The following is a 16,976-nucleotide window of genomic DNA, read 5'->3' as shown; positions in this document are numbered from 1 at the left end:
TTGAGTGTTGCTAAAACTGGAGGGATGTGGGCTCTTTTGCTGATTTGGGATAAAAGGCGAGCAGCAGAGTTCTGAATCGCCTGGAGCTCCTTTTGTCTTAAAGAAGTAAAAAAGAGCGTTACAGTAATCCAGGTGTGGTGAGTGTATGAATGATTATTTCTTGCTCTGTCTTTGATTGCAGAAACTTCAACCTAGAGATGCTAAGTTTCTGGTTAAGATCTTAACATGGTGACTGAGCAAAATTTGCTGAGTCAAACATGACAAAGATTTTTTCTCAAGAACAGTGATTAATGTGTCTGTTTTACCTGACTTTAGCTGGAGGAAATTAGCTCTTAAAGACCCTCCCCATTCATCTTTTGATCTATTTCAAGCGTTCCCAGTGGTCTTTTAAATATGATTATGCCGTTTTTAGCCAAAAATCAAGAAAATTGTCATTTTTTGCAGGGCAGCAGTAGTTCATTAGAAATTTGTGTCTAAGTTGTGGGTGGGTTTGTTGACGCGGAGTAAGCCTGCCCCCACTTCATCTCCCTATTGCTTCTAAGCAATGCAATTACGTTTCTCTTAACACATGCCATAGGTCATAACAACATTGGCCAAAATATAAAATCTGCAAATTTTATGATTTTGAGTTTTTACATTAAACGGTGAGAACAAGGATAACTCCACGTTAGGTGAAGCTGGAAGAAAATACGTTGTGACATAAAGGTCACAAGACAAAAATTCACTGGAATATTTGAAACACATTTTTCTTTTTTCCTAAAAAGTTTTTTTTTTCAGATAGTAGGTTTTGTATTTATTATAAAAAACACCAGAAACACAACTTTCATTGCACGTCAAACAGGTAAACTATACAGTTTGTGTAACAAAACTGAAATGAGCAGTGCAGATGGATGTTCTCAGCATGGAGGTGATAAGAAATGTCTGTGAACTGGCAAATTAGCTGTTGCAGAGGGAGTGTGTGTGCAATAAAAATAGGATTGGTCCTAAACCAGAACCTTGAGGTATCTCATGTGACAGCTGCGCAATGAAAAATTTATTGTCAGAAGTGTTAAGGATTTGGAAGTATTTTCCTATTGCGTTCCTCTTCTTAGTTCATGTTGACAAAGTAAATCCTCTGAGAACTGATAGCCTCTGACCATCGCCTGAACCGTGGACAAGTCTGAGAACTGATGCTGGGCCAGCTCGCTCCGTGTCTATTTAGCACTCTTCCCCCTTACTTCCATCCTCAGTGCTGAACTTCCCAGGACTTCAGTGGAAAAAATGCAGTACTCTCCCTGCTTCAACAAATCAAGGTTGGGCTGACGTGACCGCTGAAGAAGCCTTGACTTTAATATTTGGATCAACAGCTGCAGAGTTTTATCCTGCCATGTCTGTTCACTGATGCAGCCTGAATCATTGCAACTAAGCAAAACAGGTTAAACTTCAGCAAGAGTGTGACCACCTCTCATCTGTAATAAATATTTCATGATCAGGCTTCACAAATCTTCCTTTCCTATCCATCCTCTGTAGGAGGTGTACATCACAGCTCTTTTGTACATGTCGCTGAGCTTATCTGTGCTGTTTACTTTTATAGTTGAGCATGTTTATGTAAGTTGTCAACAGTGAAAAGGTCCCACAGATAGCTGGACAAACACAAATATGAACAAATACCCATACAAGGCCAACCCGTCCATACACCAACACCTATCCTCTGCAGACTGGTGGTCCAGTAATCCATTTCAGGAAGAAAGTTTGAAATGCATTGTGCAGCCTTATCAGGCAGGACCGAGCACAGCTGGCAGCAGGAGATTTGTCTGTCAGCCGACAGATCCATTAGCTCAAGCTGCTGGACAGATGGAGGCTCTGCAGGGTAATGAGCAGAGAAAAATGCTCAAAAATCTTTACTCCACCAGAGGAGACACTTTGATATTCGATTGTTAATTTCATATTTGCGTGTTAAAATTCCCGCATAGACAGTTAAGTCTTTATTTCTTCTACAGCTTTTGTAAAAATCAGTGTTAACATTTTAAAATTATATGAGTGAAAATGAGCAAAAGGATGTGCTTTTTGAAGATTGTTGTCGGAAGTCGATCTTGAGCTGCAAAGCAAAAACAGGCTTTGTCTCATCATAAAATGTTTCTGTTGCTACGGTCACACCTGTCATGTGAGGCTCGTTCGAGAACGCACTAAAAGTGAACATAGTATTTGGTGTTCACACTGCACTAGCAGGGAGGGGCTTTTTCTTCTTTTTCTACTGTTTACATGCGCATGTCTGACACCTACAGTTGGAAGAGGTTTGGTGGAAGATGTTGAAGCGTCGCATATCTCACCAATCTTGCTCCAGGCTTCTTCTTTCACAGCTCTATTCCGATATATGAAGAACTTGGTATCATAAAATTCCAGCTGGGCACAAAGTGCAATTATTTATTTCTCCTCAATGATACATTTTAAAACAGTTGGCAATTCCATGAATTAAAAGGGACGCCATCCATACGTCACTACCAAATCCGAGTCCCTGATTGGTCAACGTTCATCTAGGTTTGACTTTCAACATGCATTTGTTTTGTGCGTAGAGCTTGAAAACAGGTGTAGAAAATTGTATAGCGATTCTGCGATCATAAGTTTCTAACTTGGAAGCACGTTTACATGCGGCGTTGCTGGAGGCGGTGTGAACGTGCGTTGAAACAACCAATGGAGCACTAGTAAGCATTTTTCGTGTCTGCATTATCAAAATTGCAAAAACATAAAAAAATTATGGGAAATAAAGTCTTTTGTAAGTACGTCTGACATAAAACAGCGAGAGAAAAACAAATGATTCACAAATTCCCTGTCTTATGTAGAACGTCAGGGCAACCGACAGACCCACTCTGATGAGCTCTATAAGGTATTTCAAAATGGTTTTGTGTTTTTTTAAATTATGATTTAGTCTTTTTTTTTTGGTAAAATCAAAAACCTGTGTTGTTTTCTAGGACACAGATTTTGCTGAGTAGCAGTAGTTCATCAGAAATTTGCTTCTGAGTTGTAGGCGGGGCCGTTGAGTGAAGCAACCCGAGCTTCGCTCAACCAGAATGGAGCAGAGCAAGGAGCTTGTGGCCCGCCCAGTGTATTTTCTACGTCACAACTAAGCTCTTTTTTAAACAGCTTTTTTTCATCTGCTCCTGATTCTCAACGATTTGAATACAGAAACACTCAGAAATGCAATTTTTAGCCTTTTTTTCCTTCAAATATGTCCTACATGATGAGAAAAATGCTACTAAAACATGTTAAAACACCAAAAACACAATTTTCATCAGTCAGTCTTGAAGTCCAAAAATAATTTGGTGAGGTTATTGTGTTCATGTGCTGTCTCTTCTATTCAAATCTTTTCTCACAAAGATCTGATAACCTGTGTGAAAATTTCCTTTCAGAGAGATATATTTAGTCTTTGACAATATGTTTGCCTTTTTGTTACTAAGGTTTTCTATCAACTTTAAAGTGCTAATTGGCTGCCGAACCAACTATACAGCCTACAATTTATGTAATTCAATAAAAAAAATTCCATTTAAAGGGGTTTTTGGTTACGGTCAGGATGCTTGGAAAGGGTTGTTGTTTCCATCAGGCTGTGAAAATCCTCTCCTTTGACTTTTGGAGACCATCTACGGAGAGCAAAATGGCAGAAGACACTTGGCGCCCAATCGAAAAGTCATCAATGTTCAAAAAATAGAGTTTCCTTCCTGTAATAGCATGCAGGATTTCCTCTAGGTTCTCAGGAGGTGTGAAAAACTCTAGCGCCACTTCGCAAGCTTTCACCCTGTTAATTGTATGGACGCCTGTGTGAAAACTCCCTCTCCACCTACACACACCCGCATCCAGTTTTAACTTTGTGAGAACTCCATCTTATCGTGGTGCTAAAGGAACAGATTGTAGAGTGCTATAAACAGCACCTCCGTTTCGTCAGCGAGCTTCTCTGTCTAATTTTCACTATTTTAAGGAGCAGCTGTTCAAAGAGTCTGCCGACAGATTTACTTTATGACTGTTTATGCCTCTTTTTATCTGTGTGACAGAATCAGCTGCAGAGGGATATGCTCAAGCTCAACACCTACGTGGCCTTGTATGACTACGCTGCCCAAGGGAGCCATGACCTGGAGATGAGGTTGGCTGACACGCACATACGCCTACATGCAGACACAAAAGATAACAGCTACTGGAACAGAACTGATCAATACATCACCTCTTTTGGACGGTGTTGACTGATTGACTCTGACATGCCTGCAATGGTTTATTTCCGGTTCTGTTTTTTTTAAATGAGAAGAAAATGAAAAAAATATCTTGGTTGATGCAATTCAGTGGTCAGAGAGGGGATGGAGAAGCTGTGGGATCTGCAATCACCTTTTTAAGATCATTTTTGATCTATTTTAAAAGTGTTCTAAGGTTTTTTTTAAATATATAATAATGTTGTTTTTACCCCCAAAAAAAAACTTGTATTGTTTTTTTAGGAAATAGTTTCTGCAGTGGCAGGAATACATTAGAAATGTGTCTCTGAGTTGCACTCATTTCCCAGCATCCCTTTGTTTAAACTCTGTCCCGCGAGCTTACGGGCCCTCACAACCCCCAACCTAACATGAGCAGTGCAACAAAAATGGAGACAATATTGGGACTGTGCAGCCATACAGTTTTGAGCCACATGCCACCTCAAAATAGAAAGTCAAAGACAGCAATGGATCAAGTTGCATTATTTTATCTGCTGTAGATTAACAATAGAAACAAAAAATTTAACAGAAATGCAATTGTAGGTGTAATTTTTCTTGTATATGTTTTCCATCATCAGAAAAATGTCCCAGGGCCATTTTTAAAAGATTTTCATTTGTGTGGGTTTGTAAGAGACACATCATGGGTTACTGATGCTGCAGAACATATATTTTGCAAACTTCCTAAAGAACTGCACATGTACCAGATTCAGGAATACTCCCAATTACACATAGGTATGAATCTCCCTGTAGTCCGACAGATTGGGACTAATGAAACGTTTTTTAGAGGACTCGCCTGTTTAAATCTCTAGTATCTTTGAACATCATGCACTGCATTCTTGAAAAGAGGCTCTCAGGAAAGAACAGTCCTTCAGCCTAAGTGCCAATTTGTTCAGGCTTCCTGCTGAAACCCTCCTGTGGATTAAAGGATGAGATAGTGCTCTTACTGTCTGCCGGTCTCCTCAGTTTGCAGACACACAAACAAAATCCAGTTTGCGTGTCTTCTCTTCAATCCACAGAAACTTCAATCGCTCTTCATTTAAAATTCATTGACCGCCTCATTAGTAGGACTGCCTTCGCATCAATGCCCTCATGTTCACATGCAGCTCACGTGGTGGTTTTAATCCTGGGCTCCAGGCTGAGTACAGTCAATAAATCATATACAAACACATTAAGAGCATTTTTAAATAATACAATTGAGTCTTTTAATGCAGCGCTTTAGTTTTACTTTTCATTCAAAGTTATGTTCATTATTCATTTTGTGGATGTCACAGACTCAGCTGACAAAATTACTTTAGGTTCAGTGGATATAAATAAATTTAAGACGCATTATGGGTATTTTATATGTACTAATTGGCATTTAGAACTTTAGAAGGCAGGAAATGTCAGGAGATTCGTTTTTCTGACCTGGTCTAAAAGCATTTTCTAAGACAACTTATAATTATTAAGCAGAAGTTAGTCGGCCAAAATAAAAAATAATTAAAGTCAGAGTTTATCTCTAACTTGCTCTCTGTTTTTTGTAATAAAAAGTGTTAATGTTGCAGATGAATTGGAAAACAAAGGGAGTAATTCATCTGAAATCTTGGAAGAAGCTTAAACCTATTCAATTGGAGAGAGCAGCCATGTTTATAAGAAAGTATTAATGCAGCTTTAGACAATAACTCTTCCTGACAGAAATATCTGAATGGTATTTACATGTTTGTGGTTAAGGCTGTTACTACAAAACTCAATTGCACTGACAAGGGGGCATTTCCATGTTACACCATTTTAAAATCGTTGCATTCAGATGGATTCAGGAATGATTTTCAAGTTCTTTTATTTGTTTATAAATGCTTTGATGTTCTTGGGCCATCATATATTAAAATATGGTGGAAAATATAAGTATTTGGTCACCTAAAAACGAGCAAGATATCTGTCTCTCACAGACCTGTAGCTTCTTCTGTAAGAGGATCCTCTGTCCTTCACTCGTTACCTGTAATAATGGCACCTGTTTGAACTCGTTATCCTTATAAAAGACACCTGTCCACAACCTCAAACAGTCACACTCCAAACTCAAGTGTGGCCAAGAGCAAAGATCTGTCTAAGGACACCAGAAGCAAATTTGTTTACCTGTGCCAGACTGGCAAGACAGAATCTGCAGTCGGTAAGCAGCTTGGTGTGAAGAAATCAACTGTGGAAGCAATTATTAGGAAATGGAAGACATACAAGACCACTGATACAATCTCCCTCCATCTGGGGCTCCCTGCAAGATCTCACCCTGTGGTGTCAAAATGATCACATAAACGGTGAGCAAAATTCCCAGAACCACACAGGGGAACCTGGTGAATGACCTGCAGAGAGCTGGGACCAAAATAACAAAGGCTACCATCAGTAACACACTACGCCACAAGGGGCTCAAACCCTGCAGTGCCAGACATCTCCCCCTGCTAAAGCCAGAACATGTGCAGGCCCATCTAAGGTTTGCTAGAGAGCATTTGGATGATCCGGGAGAGGATTGAGAGAATGTCCTATGCTCAGATGAAACCAAAATAGAACTTTTTAGCGGAGAAAGAAAGCTGAGTTGCATCCAAAGAACACCATACCTACTGTAAAGCATGGGGGTGGAAACAAGCTTTGGGGATTTTTGTTCAGCAAAGGGAGCAGGACGAGAAGAAGGAAGGGGGCTATGTATCGTCAGATTTTAAATGAAAACCTGCTTCCATCAGCAAGGGCATTGAAGATGAAACATGGCTGTGTCTTTCAGACAACGATCCCAAACACACAGCCCGGGTAATGAAAGAGTGGCTTTGTGCGAAAGCATTTCAAGGTCCTGGAGTGGCCTAACCAGTCTCCAGATCTCAACCTCTTAAAAAATGTTGGAGAGTTGAAAGACTGTGATGCCCAGCAACAGCCCCTAAACATCACCACTCTAGAGGAGATCTGCATGGAGGAATGGGCCAAAATAACAGCAACAGTTTGTGAAAACCTTGTGAAATCATGCAGAAAATATTTGACTGGTGTCATTGTCAACAAAGGGTATATAACAAAGTATTGAGCTGAACTTTAGTTAGGGACCAAATACTATTTTCCCTCATAATTTTAGGATCTATCAGGTTATTAATCTGTTTTTATTTTTATGTATTTTATTCATTTTTCCTTCTTTTAATGCAATACACTTCCATAACTTTACAAATGCAGCTGGAAGAAATCTTTAAAAAAAAGTTTGTTTTAATTCTGTTTATATGTCATTGCAGAGCTGGAGATAGAATTCTTTTGGTTGATGACTCCAACAACGACTGGTGGAAAGTGAGTATAAAAAAAAAAAAAACTTCCACCAGAGCAAAATCATGAGTTTATTGCATTGAACACATTTAAAGGTCCCATATTGCTCCTTGGTGACCTAACTTTGTTTTCTTTAAGCATTCATAAATCACAGAGAAAGCAGCGCGTAACAGTAGATAAGGTGTCATCTCGTGACACGGGGGCATGACAGATAATTTAGGAAGATGGAGGTTGGTGTCACCAGAGCATGAAGAAACTCATTACAGACATCTGGCCTATTTAGGAATAAGACAAGAGACAATCATTTAGATCTGCACCACATCAATGTAAGAAGATAATGTCTGGTGACTTCAAAGAAAAAAGTATTTTGATGGTTCCTTTTGATCAATGAGCAATTCTCTAGCTTAAAAATAATGAAAAAAGATTGTTTTTGAAAAGTTTCAATGCAGAAACTAGGTCTTATTTATTCCTTTTTTTTAGGGGGTAATCGAAGACAGAATTGGTTTCTTCCCATCAGCCTTTGCTCATCAGCTCCGAGCTGAAGAACAGGTCTTCAGGTGCAACAGGGCTTTTATCGGCTGCAAGGAGCAAAGCCAGCTCACCTTGAAGAAGGGACAGGTGAAGATATCTGAGCGTTTTACCGTTAGGCGTCTCGTTTGCGTGTCGGCCCGACTGTAAATCCTCATTAACATCGCATCCAACAGATCTTTAGCCATCTTGTGGACTCCCAGTGTTGAGGATCTTTAAGTGGAAAAAATCAAAGGATCTCTCTCTCAGGAGTTACTATATTAAAGTGGCATTATGTCATGACACAAGTTACCCGAACCCCTTTTCCCACTGTGCAGCATAGGGCATGCTGGGGGTCAGATGAGGCTTACAGTAAGCAGCCCCCTGTGGAGAAGAAACCGCAAGATGAATTGCTGACCTGTTGACTCTCTTTTCCATTCACACAGACCCAGGGGAAGATTTTTGGAAGCTAGCTACGCTTTGTGTCAACTTTGGAAAAACGAAATTATGTCCTTGAAAAGTTCTATTTTTTCCAGAATAAACCTGGAAAGTTGGGGGAAAATGAAACAAATAAATGAAGAAATTGGATCATTTTCTGAACCAGCAGTCCCGCCCACAACTCAGAGGCAAATTTCTAATGCACCGCTGCTCAGGATAACCTGTGTCCTAGAAAAGGACACAGGTTTTTTGTTTTGGGTTAAAACTGTCATAATCATAATTAAAAGACCACTGAGAATACTTTGAAAATAGATCAAAAGATAATTGCAGAGGGTCTTCAAATGCATTGTGGCTAACTAGCAAATTGGAGCCAGCTGTGACTACTCAACAGGATCCACAGGTGAGTGGGCGGAGTCTCAGCTGCTTGTGCAGAAACTCAAAAAAACGCAAATGCAAAAACTGAAGGAAACCAAAAAGCAAATCATAAAAATGGTAGATTTTTCAAATATGTGATTTTGTCTTAAATCAACTTCATATTTAGGAAAAAACAATGTTTAGGAAAAAAGTTTTATTTATGAATTCAATGTAGTTTTGACAGTTTCACTTATGCTTTGTTTCAGTCACTCCTTGTGTGAAAATAGTTCTTAAATTACCAAATATATGGGTTTTTTCAAAGATTAAATAGATTGATACGTCATCAAATTATCTTGAATTGCAAACCAATTAGTGAACTTGGGAATCCCTAAAACCACAGACAGGAACAACTGGAAATAAATATTTAAAATACAATAAATAGTAAACAATGAAACTGGCTTAAAAGTTCTAAAAAATGGCTTAAAGGCCTAAAGCCCCACCTTGATCATCTTTTGATGTGTGGTAAAAGTGTCCCCTGCAGTCTTTTAATTATGATTATAGCGTTTTCAGGCAAAATTTTGAAAAAACTGTCGTATTCTAGGACATAGTTTCTGCATAGCGGCAGTAGTTCATTAGAAATTCACATCTGAGTTGTGGGCAGGACTGTTGGGCGGAGGGCCTAAACTCATTTCCCATAATCCCTTTGTTGACACACTCCCCCCACTAGCTTCCAGCCCCTTACAGCACCGGCTAACATTAGCGGTACAACAAAAATGGTGAGCAATATCCGAGTTCGCCAGCTGGACAGTATTGAGACCAGACGAAGAAAACGCAGATTGATCTAGTCGTCTACAAGTGGATGCATCAGAATGGAGCAGAGCAAGGAGCTTGCGGCCTGCTGATTGAAGATTCTTTACATTTTTTTCATCTGCTCCTGATTCACAATAATTTGAATTAAAAAAAAAACACACCCAGAAACACAATTTTTTTAGCTCAATTTGCTTTTATTTTTCCTCCATCATAAGAAAATGCCACAAGAACATGCTAAAAATAACAAAAAACAAAATTTTTATGTGTGGTCTTTAAGCTTTTCTACTTCCTTATGAACTTTGAATTAAAGCTGCAGTACAGAACACGAATACTGAATTTCTGTTTCCTAAATGATGAGTCAACTGTTAATTCTGAGCTTCCTCCCTCAGATCTGTGTCGGCAGTGAGATAGAACGCAACGGCTTCATCAGAGTGACGAGTGGAAAGAAGAGGGGTTACGTGCCCTGTGACGTCCTGGAGATCATCTGAGACAAAGCCAGCGAAGAAGAACCACAACAAGATAGTGGGGGCGGAACAGGCCGCCCGATGAGGAAAAAGTAAGGCATCCGCTGCAGTGGAGGAACTTCACCTCATCAGAGACTGAAGTTCAGACCCAACACGAGCGGTTGTGGTTTGTCACCGAGCACTTTGGTTTGCTGCAGGTCTCCCTTTCAGTACGGAGTCAAACCGAGAGACAACAAACTGCTTCTGGTTTCCTAGAAGGCAGGAGATCACTGTGTCACTGATTTGATTGAACTTTAAAATCTGAATGTTTTTCCTGCGTTTCCCATTCCTGCTCAGCGTTCTTCACCTCCAATCTCTCTCCTTTTATAAAAAAAAGGGCTGCCAGCTAGTGTTATGGCTCAAAAACAAATGCTTCTAAAGCTTTTATTTTGTTTTCCATGAAAATGTTAGTCACAGTGCCAAGTTGCAACAATATTTACTTTCCTTTTTTTCACATTCCATTCAATTTGCGACAGTTATTGAAGTGATTATAAAATGAAAACAAAGCACTTCAAAATGTATTCTGATCAATTATATTAAAAAATTAAACTATAATTCCTGTGAGATTAAAAAATAAGTCCTTTTTTCCCTCATGCATGGTGAAGGCAAGGCAAGGCAAGGCAAGTTTATTTGTATAGCACAATTCGTACACAAAGTAATTCAAGGTGCTTCACAAAACAGAAAAATGCATTAAAATCACAATACATCATAGAAATAATCAACATAAAATTTACTTTAAAAGAAAAGAAAAAAAAAAAAAGATTTAAAAAGAAAGGAAGGAAAGAAAAGTGCAGATAGGACCTTTCAGTCATATACACGGCTAAACAGAAATGTTTTAAGTCTAGATTTGAACATGAACACAGAAGAGGCCTGTCTTACGCCTTCAGGGAGGCTGTTCCAGATTTTAGCTGCAGAATATTGAAACGCTGATTCCCCTTGTTTAGTTCTGACTCTGGGAATCAACAGGAGGCCGGCCCCTGAGGTCCTCAGAGTACAAGATGGTTCATATGGCACTAACATGTCAGAGATGTACTTTGGTGCGTGGCCATGGAGAGACTTGTACACAAGCAGAGCTGCTTTGAAGTCTATTCTTTGAGGTACAGGGAGCCAGTGCAAAGACCTGAGCACAGGAAAAGAGTCGTACACAAGAAAAGCAGAGAAAAGATAAAGGAAAGTCTTTTTTTCTGGGGGGAATTACCCAGTCCAAATGTAATAAAATCCTCTTTGGTCTTTCACAAATACTCTACAGATTCTTTGATTTCAATGGGACATATTGTTCCCGGCCCTACAAAATTTCCTTAGGTACTAATGAAATGACATGCTGTGGTTAAAATACCAATGAGGGACAGCAGAAACAGCTTCGGCTTATGGAGGGTTATTGGGTATAGCTAATAAAAGAACATTTAAGGCTGGATGAGGACATCTGATCTGGTTCTGTGATGCAGCACTATCCTGAAAATCTGAACCGCTAACCTGATGATGTATTTTCAGACCGAGAAAGCCCTAAACCAGGTGTCTGCAACATTTTGGCTTCTGACCCCCTCTTGTTAGGCTCTGTGGTTAAAGAATAACAAGCCATAACAACAAAAAAAAAAATTAGATATTTTTTAGAGACTATACGGCCCAACCATCAGATGAGTCAAACTTCATTCAACTCCTTCACAAGCAGTTGAATTGTGAACGACTCTGCTAAGCTCCTGCCTACAGAACCCATAATGCTTCAACAATCCATCAAGCAGTGCAGCTTCATACTTTACTTAAGTCGAACATTTTAACTGATTTTTGAGCTACATTTACCACAACTTGATGTCAGTGGGCACAACCAGAATTCATTCTAAAGGTATACCTTAAGTATGACAGTCCGTCTTAGGTACTTAAGGTGGACCTGTTTTAACTGAGCAAAATTCAAAGATGCACTAAGGGTCACTTAGTTCTCATTTAATTTTAATTTGTGAAGTTTACAAATTTCTGGCTGAGATGCACCAACATTGATTAAGTACTACAACTTCATTTCCTGCATTTTCGATGATATGGGGTACAGGGGGTCTTTTATTTTGAAATTTAGTCATGTGAACTTTAAAATTTCGCAAAAAATTACCTTTATGATTATGTTGTATTTTCTCAAAAACAATTGATTATTATTACTTATTGTAATAGTCACATTGATGGACTCAGTGTCTTATTTTTTAAGGGTGAAGTGAGCCTTTGTTGCTCCTATAGGGTTGTTGTCAGTGACAAATTGTCCCGAATGGCTCTTTAAGTTAAAGGTTGCAGAGCTCTGCCCTAAAAAAGTTTGGAAGTTAGGCAAGTTAGTATTCATGTGAGACAATAAAAAATGTATATATTTTTTTAAAGTATGTTTCCTATCATTATTGATGTCCTCAAAAATAAAAAATTTAATTAAAAATCACTTTGCAAAGTTATCTACAGGCACATTTTTTAATCATCTCCACAATGCATAGTTTTTTAGGTGTAGATTTTTTTGACTTTTTTACGGGATTTATTTATTTATTTATGATGAACTTTAGCTGTCATGTTTTGTTATTCTTAAGAAAGGTAAAAATCCTAACAAGTTGTATTTCTAATAATTTAAGATACCTGGTGCGCTAAAAAATTGAGCCCTATGAACTGTTAAGTTTAGTAAGTTACACCAGTTAGATCATTTTAAACATTGGCACTCATGCAGTTTCCTTTTCTTTTCAGCTCAGACTGTTTTTACTGGCTCTGTTTTTTCATTTGTTTGTTATTTATTTTCTGGTTATTTTGCATCGTAGTAAAAAAAAGTATGCCTGTTAAAGGTTTGCTCTGCACTGAAACTCAACAAGGCTTTGTTGTACATCATGTGTGAACACAAATAAAGAGTTTTATTGAAGCAAAGTGTCCCATATCCTAAACTAATACCTTGATTTCTATGCCTTTATGGTTGAGAGCTGTCTTCTGTGTTCAAGAGACATTTGAGAAGTTTTCACAACTTTCTTTTCCCTTTTCAATCTGTTAAAGGATTTTTTTTCAGTTTTAAAAGAGCAGGTCATGGTTTAGATACAGCCGGCATATCCTGCTATGAGAGACTAACTAAATTTCTTCAATTATCCCATCAAGCAGTTGCTCAAATCTCAAATTTTCACTGCCTAATTATAGAACTAAAACATCAATTTAAACTACTAAACAAGAAATGTTCAGACTTTGTTGTGTGTCATTATTTTGTTAATTTTCCATCAATTTATGTAGATTTAAGTCCTACTGAGATAAATGTAATGATTTAGGGAATTTGCATTGGGTCCTCCTCTGTAAAAGAAAAATCGTTGATTCTAGCGCCACCTGCAGATTGATTATGTTATTCGTGGTTTTGATAAATTTCCTTTATGGGTTCTCCTTCTTAAAACAGTAAATTAAAACTGCATAAATTCAGCAAATGTTTAACTGCAAAGAGTTTTTCTGTCTCACCAGCTTATAAATAGTACAGAGCTTTCACAGATAAAAAGGCACATGAACATCTTTGTCACTTCTGGGTAAATATGGGAATTTATGCTGAGTCATCATTTTCAAAGTTTAGTAAAGAAGTAGAAAGGCAAAAGCTTGCTTGATCTTGATTTTCAGTATGAATACAGACCAAGAAAGTGTGTCCTCACGAGCCTTCAGACTTCCTGGGTTTTAATCTAAAGGGGTTCAGTCATAGTGAAACCTTAAAACCTTTAAAAGGAGCCTCAAGTGGCAGACCGCTGCTCTAGAAAAATCCATAAAATGTTTTACTATTATGAGGAACCACACTGCAGATTCAGCTGGCAGCTAATTTATATTCACGGATGCATACATTCCCACATTTAAGGTGCACTTTCAAAGCATCAGATCTGCCTTAAGACCTGTTTTCTTTTAGGATGTAAATTTATAAGCAAATGTTCCTAAAGAATTTGGTCTAAATTTGGCTGAACAGCATAACATCAGCTGCGTATCACTGAGGTAAGCTGTCCATTCTGCCACACGTAACATTGGACAAAGACATGGTTTTTGTGGAGACCAAGGAAGGGTTGTAAGCTCACTCTGGTCAAGATGATCTGAGTTTTCTAATGTGGTGGACTGCCCTGGTACCCATCAGTTATACAAGTGATGGGCGTGGTCAGGAGTGTCACTAAGGAAAATGTGGTAATACAAGGTCAACAGAGCAATGAAAGTCACATTCTTTACCTGAATGTTGCAGCTTGAACTGGGAATTATCAGACGTTGCATTGAAGTTGTCTTAGTTTCTTGTTCTTAGCACACAGACCAGCCCATTTACTTCAATGTTTAACATGTTCACAACTGCAACATGATTGTGAAAAGTGTTTTTCTAGCATTTCTGACATGAACAAGCTTTAATAACTGCAGCTTTCATCAAAAGTTTACTTCTATTGGAGCATTCCTTCCAAATCCAGGATGGTTGTACACAGTTGTCCTCAACAGTTTTGCCGCCTGTCTGACTCCAAGTTATTAAAATCCAATTCTTTCCTGATTTCAAATCTTACTTTGATTTTAAGCTATCCCTTTTCACCATGTTTAGATGCCAAAGCAATTCAGTAAGTGCCTGCCATTTGACATGCTAATTATCCACGTATAAAAACAGAAGTTCTGCTATAGTCATGCGGAGTCCCACAAAGTTCTGTCTTGGGACCACAACTGATGTTATTGTTCAGGATTTTACTTAGCCAGATTGTGAAGCTTCTATACCTGTGCTGTTGAATTGATGTAACTCTTAGCTTTATTTTCTAGTCAGTTACCAAACATGCTGGTTTGTATGTGGGACATTCTTAGAATAACAAATAGAATTTTAAAAATTCAGAGAATTGCCCTTGACAGGGTCAGCAGATTAAAAAGCCTCTCGTCGAATCTCAGAAACATCTGTGTGTTGCTCAAAGCTGACTGTGAAAAAAAAAACTTTTCACCATTTGACATCACTTCTCAAATCTCACTTTTGCTTTTGTTTTGTGTCACTCTGAAACAACTGTTGGAGTCTTCTGTCCAGGTCTGAAACAGCTCTGAAGATCCAGCAAGACGAACGGACAGAAGAATGGATGGAGAGATAAATGGAAAGATAAACAAATGGTGGGGTGGGTGGACAGATGTAAGATTCTCCTCTTTTCACTTTATGTCTGGCTCTCTTATAGCAGTAATAGTTCTCAGATTTGACAGAATCTGAGATCTGCTGCTTTGAAAGTTCCTCTGTGTGTCATCGCTGACACCTAGTGGTAGTTTCCTACCTGCACAGATAAGGGATAAAAGGAAAATAAAAGGAACGATGAGTTGACAGATAAGACAAGACAGAGCAGGGCCCTGATTTTTTTTTTCCGTTATATTTTTTTCTGTAGTGCAACTTAGTTTAGTTATGAACTGTCCAATCAGATGCCTCAATACATGTATGTGGTTTCCCCCCTAATGACAAAATCCCCCGAGCCCGCTTTCAATTGTTAGTGGTGTGGACTTCCAACAAGCTCACTCCTAGCGAGAATGGTTGCCATAGAAAAGATGACTCAGACCGATTGGGACCAATCACTGCTGACTGACGTTGTCTGACTCCAACATGGCGGCATCCGCATCAAGAAAAAATGGCTGCTGAATTAGCTGGAGCCAGAAGTAAGTCATTTTCTATGGATAACGTCGCACTTGGTCCAGATTTCATTTACAGTCAATAATGGCTCCACACTGCCATATAATCTGGATGGGATTCATTAATTTGTGAGATTTTCCGAGAATTCCAAATGCCATAGGTCCAACCTCATTATCATTTTCTAAAATGATACCCACACTGGGTTGTTCAGTGTTTGAGAGGTCAGAGCTGGTCACACCTGGGACAACTAGCACATGGCTATCTACAACTGGATGTTGTGTTCTTGCCATATTAAAATTATTTTGCAGTTTACAATAAAATCCCTGATGCAAAGGCAATGTCTTGCAGGAACACAAACACTGAAAAAGAAACTTTTCATAAAAGTTTCCACATTTGATGGTCTATTCTAGTTGCCTTTAGTAGCACCAAATAAGAAGGCAAAAACTAATTTCTTGAATAGTAAAAGTATTTGAAAAACATAGCAAACAAGACAAATGTATCCATGTGCATATGGATTGTCACAACTGCAGTAATTGTTAACCAGAGCGGTACTAAATATTATCTAGAAGCCAAGAAAAAGGGAACAAATGGCCACTTATATAAAGGTTTTTCCATGTTCTGTTCCCCAAAGGTCAGAGGTTTGGCCTTACGATCCATCCAAACAAACAAACATCTAACACAAGTTGTCTTTCTGATGTCTTCATTCCTCATCCAATCCAATAGGAAAACTTCAACATCTTCATTTCTGCTACCTCCCCCTCTGCCTTTTTCTCAGAGCTACTGTCTCTAAAGCAGATGTCTGCAACCAGAAGCTCCAGAGCCACATTCAGCTCTTTCATCCCTTCATTGTGGCCTTCAGCTTTAGAAAATAAATGCAATCAATTTGAATAAATAACAGGTTTATACTTTTCTTTAATCAGTTTGAAGTAATTCAGTTATGTCCTTTATTTTTTGATTTTTATCATGTCAGATAAACGAGCAAAAGGTTTAGTCTATAGTAAGAGTGGTTTATTATTAGAATAAGCTCAAAGTATGTATAACTTTTCTTTTGCTCGACAAAATTGCTGCAAAATTTGATTCTACACTATAATTTATATTTGATATTAAAAGGAAAAAAAGTTAAAAAGCACATTAGCATCGTAATGACAGAAAAATGCCATCTTTGACTTGGTTTTTTTGAAGTATTAATTTAAGTAAATCTGCTACAGCTGGAGGATCTTCTTTGTAACTGGGTGTGTGTTTTTTTAAATAACTCCTGTTCAACATAAAATAAGTTAAAGTGTTATACATAGTAAATATAACACTGGAAAATTTGATTGT

General features: G+C 38.3%; 1 protein-coding gene across 2 annotated transcripts in view; it reads left to right on the top strand.

Moving 5' to 3' along the window:
- The window catches only part of stac (SH3 and cysteine rich domain), a 30,267-nt gene extending 19,634 nt beyond the window's left edge, over positions 1–10,633 (top strand). For both annotated transcript variants that reach the window (XM_020713731.3, XM_004082520.5), the window contains 4 exons: positions 4,023–4,111; positions 7,439–7,490; positions 7,947–8,084; positions 9,965–10,633. In XM_020713731.3, coding sequence (XP_020569390.1) covers positions 4,023–4,111; positions 7,439–7,490; positions 7,947–8,084; positions 9,965–10,063 — 378 coding nt within the window. In that variant the 3' untranslated portion in view covers positions 10,064–10,633. The remainder of the gene's footprint in view (positions 1–4,022; positions 4,112–7,438; positions 7,491–7,946; positions 8,085–9,964) is intronic.
- The last annotated feature ends 6,343 nt before the right edge of the window (positions 10,634–16,976 follow it).

The sequence above is a fragment of the Oryzias latipes genome, chromosome 22 (assembly GCF_053564925.1).
Source record: "Oryzias latipes strain Hd-rR chromosome 22, Olatipes_Hd-rR_3.1".
NCBI classification, from domain to species: Eukaryota; Metazoa; Chordata; class Actinopteri; order Beloniformes; family Adrianichthyidae; genus Oryzias; species Oryzias latipes.
This window is presented reverse-complemented; position numbering and strand designations above follow the sequence as displayed.